Source organism: Aquarana catesbeiana, linkage group LG05 (assembly GCF_042186555.1).
Source record: "Aquarana catesbeiana isolate 2022-GZ linkage group LG05, ASM4218655v1, whole genome shotgun sequence".
NCBI lineage: Eukaryota > Metazoa > Chordata > Amphibia > Anura > Ranidae > Aquarana > Aquarana catesbeiana.
In genome coordinates, this window is record NC_133328.1 from 438,198,997 (window position 1) to 438,215,272 (window position 16,276).

At 40.5% G+C, this 16,276-nt stretch overlaps 1 protein-coding gene across 3 annotated transcripts in view; it reads left to right on the forward strand.

Moving 5' to 3' along the window:
* Positions 1-16,276, forward strand: part of RTTN (rotatin) — a 372,765-nt gene that overhangs the window by 181,455 nt on the left and 175,034 nt on the right. For all 3 annotated transcript variants that reach the window (XM_073631267.1, XM_073631266.1, XM_073631268.1), the window contains exons 22-26: positions 2,269-2,386; positions 5,430-5,526; positions 7,432-7,491; positions 10,086-10,277; positions 14,296-14,535. In XM_073631267.1, coding sequence (XP_073487368.1) covers positions 2,269-2,386; positions 5,430-5,526; positions 7,432-7,491; positions 10,086-10,277; positions 14,296-14,535 — 707 coding nt within the window. The remainder of the gene's footprint in view (positions 1-2,268; positions 2,387-5,429; positions 5,527-7,431; positions 7,492-10,085; positions 10,278-14,295; positions 14,536-16,276) is intronic.

Here is a 16,276-nt window from a genome sequence, read left to right on the forward strand (position 1 = left end):
GTATTCAAAAGGGGGGAATTGCTGAGATATGAAAAGGGAAGGGACGGCACCCTGGGTCAACAGTGGTCTAGAGGAGGTATATGGAATTGAAAGATACAGTCACAGTATGTATGTGGCATGAAACGCCAGAGATTTGAATGCCAAACAATGTCCTGTAACCTCCCTCTCACTGTTGCAAACCATAATTTGATATCCAGAGTATGCATGCAAGTTGACAGTCCTGGTCCATGGGACACCATACATGGATCAAAGCATATAGTCCAAAGTAGAAAGAGTAAATGGATTCCTATCAGGTGGTGATGGAAAGACAAATCTTCAGTGCCAGTACCATTGCTGATTTCCAATGAGGCCCGTCAAGCATGAGCAAGTGTTCATATCCTCCAGTCACAGGCCAAGGTGGACAAGGAAACAAGAGAGCCTAACTGGTTTCGCCGATCACTGCTGGCTGCGTCAGAGGCAGTGTGGTCCCTTTACTGAGCCATGCAACACTGTACCCAAACAAAACATTTTTATCATTTTTTTTTTTAGACAGATACAGCTTCCTTTTTGGTGATATTTAATCGCCACTGGGTTTTTTATTTTTTGCAATAGAAGTGCAAAAAGACCAAAAATATTGAAAAAATACTTTTTTTCTTTTTTGTACATCACGGGACACAGAGCAGGCTTAATAATCATGACCATTTGGGTTATGTGCCGTGAGGCTTGATGTCGGTTGGACCTAGCTTTTCTTGTTGGTTCAGGCTTCCTCCATGGGACTTCCTGTAGTCATGGCATCCTCCTCTTTCTCCCGGCCAGACTGGAATGAATTTTAGGCTCCAGGGATGCTGTTTTCTAAAAAATGTTGTCGGCAGAGTAAGCATGCACGTGGCTTGGACGTTCGAAGTTTGGGAGGAGGGGTATTACAGCTGTGATGACTTATGGGGGCTGGATTGAGAAGTAAGCCAGCCTAGGTGCTCAGCTACACAGGGCAGCATGTGTGAATTCAGCCTGTGGGTTGGTGTAAGACCTCTAGGGGAAAGGACGCTGGCAGCTGTGGTCTGGTGTTTTTGAACTTGTTCTGCTTCAAGTTTCCTCCTAAGCTGATTGAGACTGCTCTCTGGGCACAGGTCTCCGTATTTGTCAGCAGGCTTATCATATCCAACAGAAAGTGAGGAGGTGGGAGCATGGCTGGATGGGGTGTTTGGCTGCAACCGTCAGGTCTTCAGGATGCTGGACGGAATCCCGCTGATGTGGTTTCCCTCGAGGAGCCAGATATGGTGGGTGTTTCATCGTTTATCTAGTCTGGTGGCTACTAAAGGGATCTCTTATGTGACCAAGCAAAACTTGGCATTCACATTAGAAAGCTTAGAAAACAAGCTTTCGGGCATGTTTGCCTCCTGTTCGCAGGAGGCAAACATGCTCACCTCTTCAGGTCTGTTGCTAGGGGTCCCTCGTAATCTGCCTCTTCCTCTCCAAGGCGCCTAACATCCTTTCCCTCGGCGCCCGTGCTCACTAGTACTCCTGGGAGATGTCTGTCATCATTTCCCAGGAGTCACTGGGCGAGCGCCAAGGGCTGTAATCGCGTTATATTGTCATAACAACGGGACCTTCCTCCGTCACAGCCCGTTGTTATGGCAACGTTAGAAACAATGAACGCTATGGCCGCCGCTAAATCGCGCATGCGCAAGATCGAGTTACCCAGCATGCACCTCTCCGTGCATTTTCCAGAAAGCATTCACGATTGGGCTTCATATGCCCACATCAATGATGGAAATGGCCAAATACTGAGGAAACACATTTTACAGTAAGAAATGTTTTTATTAAAATAACATTTCTAGATCATTGTATACTTTTATTTTTATTTTGATAGCACTAAAATTGGTACCCAAAAAATAAAAAAAAAACATTTTTCGCTGGAACTCCGCTTTAATATTGCTATTATTATTTTGTTATTATTAATAGTATCATTATTGTTTTATTATTATTCACTTTATTTTTGTATATTGAATGCACTTGCAAACAATGTTGCTGTGAGGCTTTAGTTAAGTTGTATACATAGGCTGTCCCATATCAAATACTGCCATATGAAATACCCCAAATTAAATATATGAGTTCCAGTTGTTTCATTTTCAGTCTTCCAATTGAATGTTCTAGCTGAGAGCTACTTATAATGTGAAGTCAGTACTTGGCAAACCTTTTTTAGTTTTGTGTATATGTGCCTCTTTTTGTTTCGAATATGTGCAATCAAATGTATTCCATGTAAAAGAAAATTCCTGTTTTAATCTCCAGGCTTTTGAGTGCATGGTTTGCCCATGCTTAACACTACTACGAAAGTTGGTATACGCTGACCCAGTCGTGCGCCTTACACTGGCACAGGAGCCGGATTTTCTCCTTACTTTGTTCAGAGGTAGGATGCTTGTATTTCAGGTTTGCTCCATATCACATTCCATTAGTACCATTGGTAGAATCTGTTGGATGAGATATCTTGGCCCTGAATCTCTAATTGCTTTAAATCGGTAGTAAGCTGTTTGACAAAAAAAAAGCATGTTATGTCAGATGTACCTATAAAACGAATCCCTCCAGCAGCGCCCTGTCACCGTTGACAGGGATTTCCCCTTCACCCAGTCTTCCTTCTGGGTTTGTGGGCTCTCGCTGTTTGAATGGCCAAACCACAATGTCATCAATCCCGCGCATGCACACACAAGCAATGATTGCGAAACACCACTCTCAATGGATGGCATACTTAAGTCCTTTGAGAGCGCAGTGCGCATGCACTGGTGACATCTCTGGCTGCCACACTTTGGAAAACCTCCTAAACAGTGTACGTTTAGGAGATAGTCACTGTACCTACAGGTAAGCCTTATTATAGGCTTACCTGTAGGTACAAGATAAAAAGTAGAGTTTGCTACCACTTTAGGAATAGAGCAGGGGACACTTGCTTGGTTTTTAAATTGAGACCGTCTTGAAGTAAAATCGCCTCTTGGAAGCAGCCATTTCTGTCAACTGTTGCATAGTTACTACAGAGTAGTGAAGCTGAATCTATGCTGGTGTAACAAGACCGACGAAGAACTAGCATGCATTTCTTGAGTCTTGAGTAGCTTCTGTCATGAAGCACAATGCCTGTGTGAGAACCTTTTAACCTTGTGAAAGGATTCTATCACAAAAGCAAAATACCATTGTATGAGAAGACTCCTACAATGACTGAAGCAGCCATGTCCCCACATTCATAATAATTCCAGGTGGTAGTATATAGGATCAGCTGCACTGTCCTAAAACAAGTATTTAGCAGTAGAGGGATTTGCAACATCTACCAAAGCTTTATTACACAAACAATTCAGTCTGATGAGGCTTCTTTTTAATGCACTTTAACTCTCTATTGTATTTTATGGGAGCATAAGCATACCTAGATATGTTTTTTTGGTTTGGAGAGGTACAAACTGAAAAAAAGACCAGCTACACAAATGGTAAGAAGACCAAATGTGGTCTTACTGTACCTGTTAGACCATAAGTGTGGTGTCCTTGGACTTGATTCCACAGGTGAAGATGAGGATGACAGATGGTGTTATTCTCCATTCTCCATTCCCCCTCTCCATATCCTATTACTCCGCCTTGTTTTTTTTTTTTTTTTCCTCTCCTCTCCCTCTTTCACATCATCTTTTCTGAATTCTAGTATCACTCTCTTCTCATCTATCTTCCCCCCACTAGGTTGGGTTTAGACAACAGGCACCTTCTCGGGAGTCTCTTGGTGTAGAGACGGGCTTGCTCGCCCCCTTCCTCCTTGGGCTCCTTAGGGGCTTACGGACCCAAAGTGGGGGGAATAGGTTGGCTGCTTTGGGATCTTGGGAGACATTGATGTTTAACTACCTGCCTCTGTATTTACTGTTTATTTTTATTTTCTACCTAAAGTCTGTTTTCCATATGTTACTCAAGGAAGCATTCCCAGCTGTAACCTGCAATACATGATCCAGATCTTCTTTCTTTTGTTTGTCTTGTTTTCAGTATATTCTTCCCTGCTTGTTATGGGAAGTGATGGCCCAACATATGCACCTAATTTTGTAATATCTGTTATGTACTTGGAGTCTCTCCTTTTTTGTTTCTTCTCATTTACTCAATAAATTGCTTATGCAAAAAAAAAAAAAAGGAAGACGACCAAATGTCTTATGGAACATTCCTACAAAATGCTGTTAGTGTTTTAAATTTCCCCATTATGTTTGCTGAACCACTGAGGAATGTAAAGGAACTGGAATCACTGGAGAGAAGATTCACTGGGTCTGAAGTTGCAATTGGAAGGGCTCCAAACACAATTAACATGGGGATTCAGTAGCAGTATTAGGGTGTCAGGGATACAATCCTTTTTTTCTCTCTTAGTGAAAAGGAAAAACAATGTAGCATTCAAAAGTTATAAATGAAAGAACTCCAGTTTTTAATGTGTTTGTTTAGTGCAAATGCAACATGAGCATGCACATCCACTAAATCTGGTCATAGGCCTGAATAAAGGATAGGATTATCACTATACCCAGTTATACTGGTGAGGATCCTTATTTTCTTATTACATGGTGACACTATCCATCAATTCACTACAGCACCTTACACTATATATAAGCTTATAAAAAACATGTGCACACCAAGTTTTACAATTAATATTGAAAAAACAGAATGCAACAAGATGGTCAGCTTTTCTTTTCCCTTGCATTATCTGTGTGCGTGGTCTTAGTGGATGAGATCTTGTTCCTCAGTACAGTTTGTAAGATATCCTCCTATAGTGTTATAAGTAGATAGTTATAAATAAAAGCAGATCCATAGTAACTGTCTGTAGTCATCTTCTGATCTTTTTATTGCATTATTAATTGGCATCTCGGTTGTACTCTGATGTGTTAACTATGTGCTTAAAGGGGTTGTAAAGTCAAAAGCCTTGTGTGCAGCAGCAGCCCCCCTAATACTTACCTAAACCCCATCTCTATCCAGCAATGTCCACAAGTCCCTTGACCATCTGGGACTCTCCCTCCTGATTGGCTTCCGCTGCTGTTAATTAAAGTTAGTTAGCCAATCAGAAAAGAGAAGGGGCGGGGGCGAATCGCAGCTCCGTGTCTGAATGGACACGCGGAGCTGCAGCTCGGCTCGGGTGCCCCCATAGCAAACTGCTTGCTGTGATGGCACTCGACAGAAGGGAGAGGCCAGGAACACAGAAGAGGGACCAGAGAAGAGGAGGATCTGGGCTGCTCTCGAAAACCATTACACAGAGCAGGTAAGTATAACATGTTTGTTTTTTGTTTTAAAAGAGACTTTACAGTCAATTTAAGATAAATATTTGTTATATTTATTATAGTATTAAAGTTGAGGTATTTTTCTTTTGTTGGTCTCTTTTATAATGAAATAAGTGAACAATAAATGCTTCCCTGTCTCAGACTATTTAGGAAAGACCAGATGTTGACTATTTGTTCTTTTTCCAGTGTCTTTGTTACTGCAGAATGATTGTTCAGCTATAAATGAAGCCGCAGCGGTACTATGTCTGCTTCTTTTTGATGACATATCGAGAACAGACTCTTGGTAAGAATTACTCACGGTCTTTTGTTAATAGACTTCCAGTTAACTCATTTTATTTTTTTTTTATAATACTTGCAAGATCTGTATCCAGTTATAAATCGTATCACACAACACACTATTTTTTGTCATTTAACTACTTCCATTACGGGCCTTTTCTGGCACTTTTTTGTTTACATGTAACCATCAGTATTTTTTGCTAGAAAATTGGTTAGAACCCACAAACATTTTTTATGTCACGCGATCTTTACGCAGCGGTTTTTCAAACGCTTTTTTTGGAAAAAAATACACTTTAAATTTTAATGCAAAAAAACCACAATACATAACCCATTTTTTTAGAAAAGATGAAGTTACTCAGAGTAAATAGATACCAAACATGTCACACTTTAAAGTTGTGCACTCCCGTGCAACGCAACAAACAACGTAAATTGTACTATGCATAAGCGACAGTTTAAAAGCCTTTACAGGTTACCACTTTAGATTTACAGAGGAGGTCTGGTGCTAGAATTATATAGTTTGGGCTGGGTGTAACAAGATGTCCGCTGCTGCTTACTGCTGCCGAATGCAAGATGTACCAAGATGGGCATCGCAGCGTATAGTATATACTATATGATAAATGACATGAATGATGAGATGAAAGGAAGGATTTTGCAATGCTAATATGCCATATAGCATTTCAAAATCCTTCCTTTCCTCTCATCATTCATATCATGTATTATGCCAGGCCAGCAATTGCCAATCAGTGCTGCATTTCAGTGCCCATAAGTGCCACCTATCAGTGTCCATAAGTGCCGTCCATAAGTGCCGTCTATCAGTGCCCATCAGTCATTGTCAGCCATCGGTGCCGGCCATCTGTCAGTGCCACCTATCCGTGGCAGCCATCAGTGCTGCATAATCGGTGCCACCTATCCGTGCCCATCATTGCTACTTGCATTAAAAAAAAATAGTATCCTCGAGTACTTGAAAGAAAGTATCGGTACTTGTAATCGGTCTTAAAAAAGTGGTATTGGTGCAACCCTAACCCAAACCAACATTCTTTATGCCAATGAGAGCATCTTTATTAGTAGCTGAGCATTCTCATTGACCTTGCTAAAGTCCCCATTACATGCTTCCACTGACAGGTTCCCTTTTAAATTTGGCCATGTGTCATTATAATTGTAATGTCTAAAGCTGAATCGTTTTAGTTTAACTAATGCACAATTTCTTCTTTGACTTCAGGTACAACTTTTTCATTTTTTTTATTTTTATTTTTTATCCTCATGTTTTTTACTACTTTTATGAGCTCCTGTTTTATACAACAGGGAGCCTAATTTCTTGCTCCCTACTGCATCAGAATGGTGTCTATGAAGAACACGAGTTCCTGGGTTGTACTTCTGCCCCCTCTCTCTCTGCTGAGCCTTTCACGAAGCATATGGCCAGCCTCATCTCTGTGCTGTGTGTTGATCTGGAAGTGTGGCTCCCTGCAGTAATAAACAGGAGCAATTACCAGAGCTTAGAGAGCTCCTAAAGTAGTAAAAGCATGAGGCTGTCAATGAAGATTGAAGATATTGAAGATTGAAGAAATTGAAGATATAATACATGAGGCTTGGTTCACATATTAGCCGCATGCGACTCACAGCAGGGGTCCGGTGCATCCTGGTTCACCATTTCAGGTCAGATTTCAGCCCCTGAAATGGACCAAAAGACGCACAGCGTTTTTGTGCAAAACGCACCAGACCCGCTGCGGGGATATGTGAACCGGCTCCATAGAGAGACGGTCAAAGTCTCCTGCTATTGCGAATTGGATGTGGAGATCCCTGCATCCAATTCACAATGGTGTGAACCCAGCCTAAAAATAGCTGAGCCCACAGTGGGGCTTTAATGTATTGTGCATTTTATTTATTGGTTATTTCTATTTTATGTCATGTGCAGGTCACAAAGTACATCCAGTAGCATGCCTCCATTTAGCTTGCCTGTCGCAGTATCTAGAAGGTAAATATACTTCAGAACACATACTTTCTGCTTGAAGTTGAATTAAAGCAGTAAGCTGCATTCATTTTTTTAGGCTTTTTTCCTTTAGTTTCACCTGGAGATCCAGTCAGTAAGTCTGTAGTATCAACTTACTTTAACAGACCAAGCTGTCCAGACAAAGTAACAGAGGGTTGAGACAAACCATTTACCACAGACAGTGTTGCTTGAAATAATCAGATTTTATTAATGCAAAACCTTTATCACAAAAGGAAAAACAAAACAGTTTGCTGTAAGCTGTAACTGCTTAAAAATGTTATCTGGAGTTCAGGTTAATTTGTTGTTCAAGTTCATTTAACCACTTGCTGACTTCCCTATAGCATTTTTACAGATACAGGGCAGTAGCTGTGTGCAGGATCACGTGTGTATGTATATACGTGATTGCACACGTCTGCCTGCAGGGGGTGCACCACTTCGGCTGTTATTATTTACAGCAGAAGCTGATCTGCGGGTGCCAGGCACTCAATACCCGCCGATTGTCGGGCAGAGACTCAAAATCGAGCTCTGCCTATGTACACAAGGCAGAGTTCCGTTCTGACAGGGGGGAAGGGATGGGTTTTGTGTTCCTGCAAAGCAGGGACTCAAATCCATCTTTTCCCTTAGTAAAAACAGCACACTTGGTAAATACAAACACTGGCTAGGCACACATTTTAACCCTTTGGTTGCGCTAGAAAATTAACACCTTCCCAGCCAGTGTCATTAGTACAGTGTATTAATGTCACTGGTTCCTGCAAAGTGTCAGTCGGTGTTCTATTGTCCGCTGCAAAACCGCAGTCCCACTATAAGTCGGTGATTGCCGCCATTACTAGTATAAAAAATAAAAATTTCAGTATATATCCTATTATATGTAGCAGAATACATATTGGCCTAAATTTATGAAGAAATTTGATTTTATTTATTGGATATGTTTTATAGCTGAAAGTAATATATATATTATTTTTCTAAATTGTCGGCCTTTTTTATTTATAGTGCAAAAATAAAAAAATGCAGAGGTGATCAAATACCACCAAAATAAAGCTCTATTTGTGGGGAAAAATGACATAAATTGTATTTGTGTACAGCGTTGCATAACCTCACAATTGTCATTTAAAGCAACGCAGTGTCGTATCACATAAAGTGGCCTGGTCATAAAGAGAGGTCAAATGGTTGAATCTTCTAGTACATCTAACACTTTTCTCTCTCCACCTTTTTGTTCAATTCTGCTCTGCTATTTTATCCATATCACTGAAACCCTGAGACAGGAGGTGTTACTGGCCGAATCACCAGATGAAAAAAAGGGAAAAAAATAAAACAAATTCAGCCACCACATAAAATGGTTGGTAAGCTGCGATGTAGTAAATTTTTGGGTTTAATACCGCTTTAAGAAGTTGCTGTTAAATAACAGTTTTGGCCAAATCTTTGTAATTCTTTTTATCCACTCTTGCAAATAATATGTCTATTCCACAGTATGTATCGGTGTTTGATGACACTTTTATTTAGAACTTTGCAGCCTTCAGCTTGGCACTATCTTCATCCTGCTCATTATCTTGGCTCTGGTCAGATCCTCTCAGTGGTAATTGGAAATTTGGCTCCGGCCAAAATTTTTTCATGTTTGTTGGATTTTTATTGTTATTTATAGCTCCATTGTGGAGGTATTAGCTTACGTCCTGTCTAGCGATCATGGGCACAAAGCGATTTCTTCAGTGGAGACATATACAGCATTAAAATCCCTTTTCACTAGTATGTGAAAGGTCGGAGTCTTTCAGGGTTTGATTGCTTTCATTTTCCCTTTTGGGCATTCTTTTCTCTTCTTTCTTATACCCTGCCACCAGGAAGTGGGCTAAAATCTCTTCAGTACGGACACAGCAATATAAAAGTAACAGAGGTTCTAACCCACCGCTACTCCATTCAAAATATATATGGCTCTGAAATCTAGAATTGTTGTGACCGTTTAGCCCAGGTTCACGCCGAATCTGACTTTGAAATTGTGCAACTTCACTTAAAATCGCATATTATCAAAACCGCAGGTCAGTGCCACTTGGCTGACATCTGTTGGACTTCATGCACAGATGTCTATGCAAGTCTCACCTGAAATGACAAAAAATAATGCAGTAACCTTTTTTTTTTTTCAAATCGGTGCAGCACCGCAAAGTTTGAACAGTGCTATAGCTGACATTAGGGTGCGAGTTGTCATGCGAATTTGGACCTGTCAAATCGCATGACATGTTGCACAGGTGTGATTGGGGGCTTAGTCTGCATCCTATTTGTGGAACTAAGATGGCTATTTATGAACACACTTTCTCTATAGAAACAAATGGAAAAAAAAAATTCCAAATGTTGGAAGTAGGGGTAGGGCACTAGGCATTTGCTCTTATTTGTCATAACGTTCTGACCAAATATACTGCTACCCTCTTGTCCAGACTAGATTACCAAACATTTTTTTTAAGGTACTTTAGCCACTCATACAGATAACACTTGCATGTCAACTTCTCAACATTGGCTAGAGATGTTTTTATTACCGTTACACAACCTGTGTTTGATCTCTCTGGGATTGTATTACATAGTTACCTATATTTCAGGTTTAACCTTCCTGTCATTGCAAGCACTCATCATGCAGTTAGTCCATACACCATGTCCTCTCCTTTATCCTCGGAATGGATAACGACAAAACCAGTAGCAGACATGCTTCGGATGGCTTGGAATTTGTCTTGGTACCAAGGGATTGATAACCTTTTGTCAAGTGTAGACAAGGAACAGCATGAAACTGAAACGTAAGTTGTTATTTCTTACATAGAGCTGGACAGACTCACATTTGTTAGTGTTCTTCTGCACATATACTACACTTGCATGCTTTTCTATCTATCTATCTATCTATCTATCTATCTATCTATCTATCTAGCTATAGATCTCTATATAGAGAGATTTTATATATATATATATATGTATATGTAATTATTGAATAGATGTAGAAAAATTAAAAAATGCACAGTGCACCATTTTGCTGGCTCCCGGGCTGAATAAAACGGCAAAAGATTTGAGCAGATCTAGACTTCAAAGCACATGCATTCACTTATGGCTTTCTCTAGTAAAATAAGTTCCTGTAGACTTTTTTTCTGATAGGACACATTGTTTAAAGCAAAACTGAAGTTCCGCTGTAAGAAACGGGCATCTTTTTGATAGTTCTCTTTAGGTAACAATGGTTGCTATTGCGGTCCTCTTATAAAATACTAGATTCCTGGCTGCCATGCTAACCCTTTTGTTTCAATAGTTTGAGGCACTGATTTGGAGAAAGTATGCAGTTAAGAGCCTCTCTGATTGTTTTTTTTTTTTGAGTTTCCTGGCCTGCATACCTGTTTAGGAAAATTGCATTTTTATATGAGGACGGCAATGGCTATCCTCGCATTTCTCTTATTATAGGTTTGCTTTTAAGCTGAAGTCTGGACACTCAAATACCCCCTCCAACTAATCACTGCCTTAGTTTTAAAATAAAATGTTATAAGTGGCCAAACTAACTTAAATTGTAAATAATCACCTTGTAAAACAACCCATTCTGTATAAAGTTGAAATGAAGGGCAAATATGTGTGTATAGATATAAAAAAAAATTATAAATACATTTGATTTCCCTCTGTTCTCAGCTACATAAATGCTGGGGGAGGAGAAGCAACAGCACACTGATCTTCCCAGTGAAAGGCTGTGTGGGGGGGGCGTGTCAAGACAAGTCTGATTATTGGAGGAAAGCAGGCTGAGTTTATAGCAGAGCTAGACAGCTGACCACTGCTGTGCTCTCATGCCTAGTGTGATCGGTTTTTAACAGGAAAGCATAAGAACTGGCAGGATCACCAGGCATTTCACGCTAAGGAAGCAACAAAAGAGAACAGGATACCTTTTCATACAAGTACATGGTACAGCAGGCACATATCAGGAATTTGAAATGCTGGGGTAACAAACACTTTAAATCTTTAGTCGTGTGATGCCCCAGCTTCACTGGACACCTTCTATTAGTTGTGCAGTGAAGGGACCTTCAGAAGACTGCAGCAGTAAAATGACATTAGGAATATGCAACCAGTCTACTTCAGTGCTGGATCCTCTGTTGGCAGCTGCTTCCTTTGTTACATTCCAGGACTGTGGCCTCCCCTACTGTTTGATGGGCCACACTTGCCCGTCCATATAGGCTTAAATGATGCATATAAGGAGATTCGGTATGTAGCGCCCTTCAAGACTATGGGATGCAGCCAACACTAAAAAGACTTTCGAAGCCTGTAAGCAATGGAGGATGATCCAGGGGGGGAGAGAGTATAGCGTAGATTAACTGAGTGGGGTGGCTTAAACATTGTTTACCTTAATGCATTCCTTGCATTGAAGTGTTACTAAACCCAGGACCTGCAATCACTATATTTGGTCTCCCACAGGACACAGAACATGGAAATGCAATTATTTAAGAAATATAAACTGATAAATTCCTTTTCTCATCGGCAGTATATAGCAGCCTTGTGACTTCTATCAGTTCCTAATAAAGCTTGTAGGAGGAGTTTTCATTCTCCCCTGATCTTCTGTCTGGACAGTGCTGATTGGCTTTGTGCTGATCACATGCACCCTCCCAAGAAAAAAAAAAAAATTCTCTAGCAATACACTCCAAACTGAGCATGTGCAGCCTGTCCCCTGGCTCTGTAAATATCAGGTTATTTTTTGGAGACAGTGAAAGAAGAGGAGGATCAGAGAAGACAGGATCAAACAGCCTTTATACACAATGCAGAGGATTAACCCCTTAGGTTCCACAGTGAGTATAACAAGCATGCTCTACTGCATATACACACTGATTTTACTGTTGTGGGTTTAGTAACACTGTAAGGTAAAAGACCCCCTTTTACTTACCTGAGCCCTCACTTAATCCAGCGCTTCCTATCAGGGCACTGGACAGAGAGGAGGACCAGGAGTGCTGGCAAGGGATGTTTGGGGCCACTCTGTGCAATTCCATTGCACAGAGAAGGTAATCGTATAGATCCTGCTTGTTGTTTTTTTTAAATTCCCTTTTGTAATTACTTTAAAGCATTGTTAAATCCAATAGCAAACATTTTTTTATATTGCAGCTTACCAATTCTTCAATGTGATGGCTGCATTGGTTTTCTTTTTAAGTCTTACTTGATCCAGCCAGTAAATCAGTTGTGTTTCATAAACTCAAGCTCTCCATCGGTAAAGTATCCAGAGTGGTTATAGAAGATGTGTTACTGGCCAGATCATCAGGTGAAAAAAGACAAAAGAAAACTGATGCAGCCATCACATCTAATCATTGGTAAGCTGCAATATAGTACATTTTTGGTTTTGGATTTAATACCACATTAACAATTTAGATAAAAGTGCAGCTGTCCTTTAACCACATGCCGACCAGCGCACGACTATATACGTTGGCACAATGGTACGGCTGGCCAAATGGACGTACAGTTACATCCCCTTTAAGAAGCGGCATTGTGGGCGCGTGCCCGCTGCGTGCTCCATGAGTACAGGTCCCGCGGACTCCGTCTGCTGAGTGCTCGCCATCGTGTCCCGGAGCGGAAGAACGGGGAGATGCCTTTGTAAACAAGGCATTTCCCCGTTCTGCCTAGTGACATGACAGAGATCACTGCTCCCTGTCATCAGGAACAGTGATCGCTGTCATGTGAGTAGTAGCCCATCCCCCCACAGTTAGAATCACTCCCTAGGACACACTTAACCCCTTGATTGCCCCACTAGTGGTTAACCCCTTCCCTGCCAGTGTCATTTACACAGTCAGTGCATGTTTATAGCACTGATCGCTGTATAAATGACAATGGTCCCAAAATAGTGTCTGATGTGTCCGCCATAATGTCGCAGTCAATCTAAAAATCGCAGATTAGCAGATTGCCGTCATTACTTAGTAAAAAAAAAAAATTCTAATAAAAATGCCATAAAACTATCCCCTATTTTGTAGACGCTATAGCTTTTGCGCAAACCAATCAATATACGCTTATTGCGATATATATTTTTTTTTTTTTTACCAAAAATATGTAGAATACATATCAAACTAAACTGAGGAAAAAAATATATTTTTTTATATATTTTTGGGGGGGATAGTTATAGCAAAAAGTAAAAGATATTGCTTTTTTTTTCAAAATTGTTGCTCTTTTTTTGTTTATAGCGCGAAAAGTGAAAACCGCAGAGGGGATCAAATACCAAAAGAAATCTCTATTTGTGGGGAAATAAGGACGTCAATTTTGTTTAGGTGCAACGTCGCACGACCTCGCAATTGTCAGTTAAAGTGACGCAGTGCCGAATTGCAAACAAAGTGCTCTGGTCAGAAAGGGGGTAAATGCTTCCGGGGCCGAAGTGGTTAAATGCGTAGCCTGCTGAACTTAAATCCCTAAAGCACTTATGCTGCCGATCAGTTTATTGGAGGGAGAATCCCATTTTCCTTAGCCAATCCAATACCCCAGATGAAGAGCAGCATGCTCTTTTGTATATTTATGTCACATATACCTAGGAATCTAATGCTATTTCTGATGGTATAAAGAAAAAGAGAAGTTGTGTTTTGTGTGCATACTTGACTGTGTCTGGTTTTCTATAGAAAAGCTTGCGATGGACAGGTCCCAAAACAATTTGAGAATTTGAAAGGTAATGCAAGCTGTGCCCTTAAGGATGATCTTCCTTTCTCTCGCGTCTGACTTTACGCATTAGTATTACAAACAGCTACACATGTTTGCTAAGGCTATATTGTTGTTTCTGCATGTGGGTGCATTCCGTTTTCAGATTGAGACTCTCTTTTTCCCTCTCTGAAGTTTTTTAGAGACATTAAAGTTATCCTCAGAAGAAGTTCTGACATTGAAGATGACACACTCAGCCAGTGGACTGCAAGATTGCCTGAGTTATATCGTTCAGGCTGTGTCTCATGGGGAAGTGCGTTCTGCTGTTGCTAGGATGAATTTTTATCTCCTAAATGACAGGCTGGTTCTAAACTGCCTCACTGACTATAACATGTCCGCCTTGAAGTGTTTGCCTTGGCATACTGCACTGAGCAGGTGAGAAGCCGTGCACAGATTCTAATATCTCTGATACAACTAAAATATTCATACATGTGCATGATGATGAATACAGTGGCAAAAGGATTTTCGCTTTCTGGAGTGTTTAATTTGAGATTCAGGCATCATTAAGATTACATTTTGGAATAAAGCAGCTACTTGGGCTCGCCTAATTTGTGCAGTAAATTATTTTTACAGCAAGGTGAAATATATTTTCAACCAGAATGAATGCAAGCCTCAGGTGACTGAAATGTATTATGTTTTCTTGTAACAAGGTATAGGAAAGGAAAATGGGACTTTAAATGAGGCATGACATTGTAGTTAGTAAAATTATGTATGAAGATCTGAGAATTGTTTTGGATAAATTAAATTTGTTTTGGTGTCCTAATCTCCTAGGGCTAGTCCAAGATATTTGTAGGTATAATAAAATGGATATGTAGATAATCATTTTTAATATAATCATAAGAAGAATATTAATATAATTGTAATGGTAGATTTAATGCAAACAATCAATCAATGGACATAATTAATACAATAGATACAATTAAATGTATAAATAAAATTACAGATCATAGGTGAAAAAAATCAAATAATAAGTATATAAACAGTAGATAATGATGATATTGAAATTCATGATTGAAATAAACTTGTATAGGCACCCTTAGTTGTATACCCAACGCATTTCAAGGCTGACTGCCAATCACCAGGGGTAAGATGCATATGTATACTGGAAAATCAAATAAATAACTATTATTATACAAAGCCCTTGAATAAGAGGGAAATGTCAAATGCATCCCCTTTCCTAGAGATATTTACGGAAAAGTCTGCAAGTAGGACCCAGCTCCAGTAAGGAAATGGCATGGTGATCTGGAAGTGTTTGTCCCAACCAGGGTTCAGTCATGGTAACACCCACCCCCCGAAAGAAATCGGAGAAAGGGCCAGGGGGAGCAGCAGTCATGGAACAAACCAGGCTGTCACGTCACATGTCCAAAAGGAATCGTGTGTGCATCTTTTACCCATATCTGTGAAAAAAACGTGAATGATTAAAAAACTGAATAAACTGAAAAATGTGTGAAACAGGTCAAACTTGTAGATGTTTAAATGAGGGATTGTAGGTGTGTGAAGGAGGTGTGTACCGGTTGATCCCATATATAGGACCATGGTGTATGTGTGATAAAATGTGTATGGAGATTATGGAAATAAACAGCACACCTAAAAAGAGTGTGCAAGTAGGCAGAAAATGCAACAACAGAAAATGTGTATGGGGCTATATAAGGAAATGACACACCCATGATGGTGTGTGAGTGAGAAACAAGTGGATTTTAAAAAAGTGTGTATGTATGAGAACGTGAATAAACCTACCATCTCTTATGTGATCTGAGTGTGTCTCAGAGTGATCCCTTCCTTGAGATTTGAGGAGTGAGCTGTCGGCTGGCCCCAGCTGATATACCCCGGTTCTGGGTGGGTCCCCGCCAATGTCATGTGACACCATCTAAACTGCATAAAGGAGGTGAGGGAGCCCACCACCCAGGGTATATATCATCCCAGTAGGTGCCCACCCACCTCTGCTGCAGCGTGAGGTGGAGAAACAAGAATGCCATCACCCAGCGGCGTGATGGGCGCCGCCCGTGGGGCACGCTTGAACATGACGCCAATGCACTGAGGTCAGACCCCACCTCCATCATGCAACTAGGATGAACTAAGGGGAGAGAGCTGAGCGCATCGCAACCCCGGAAATGAG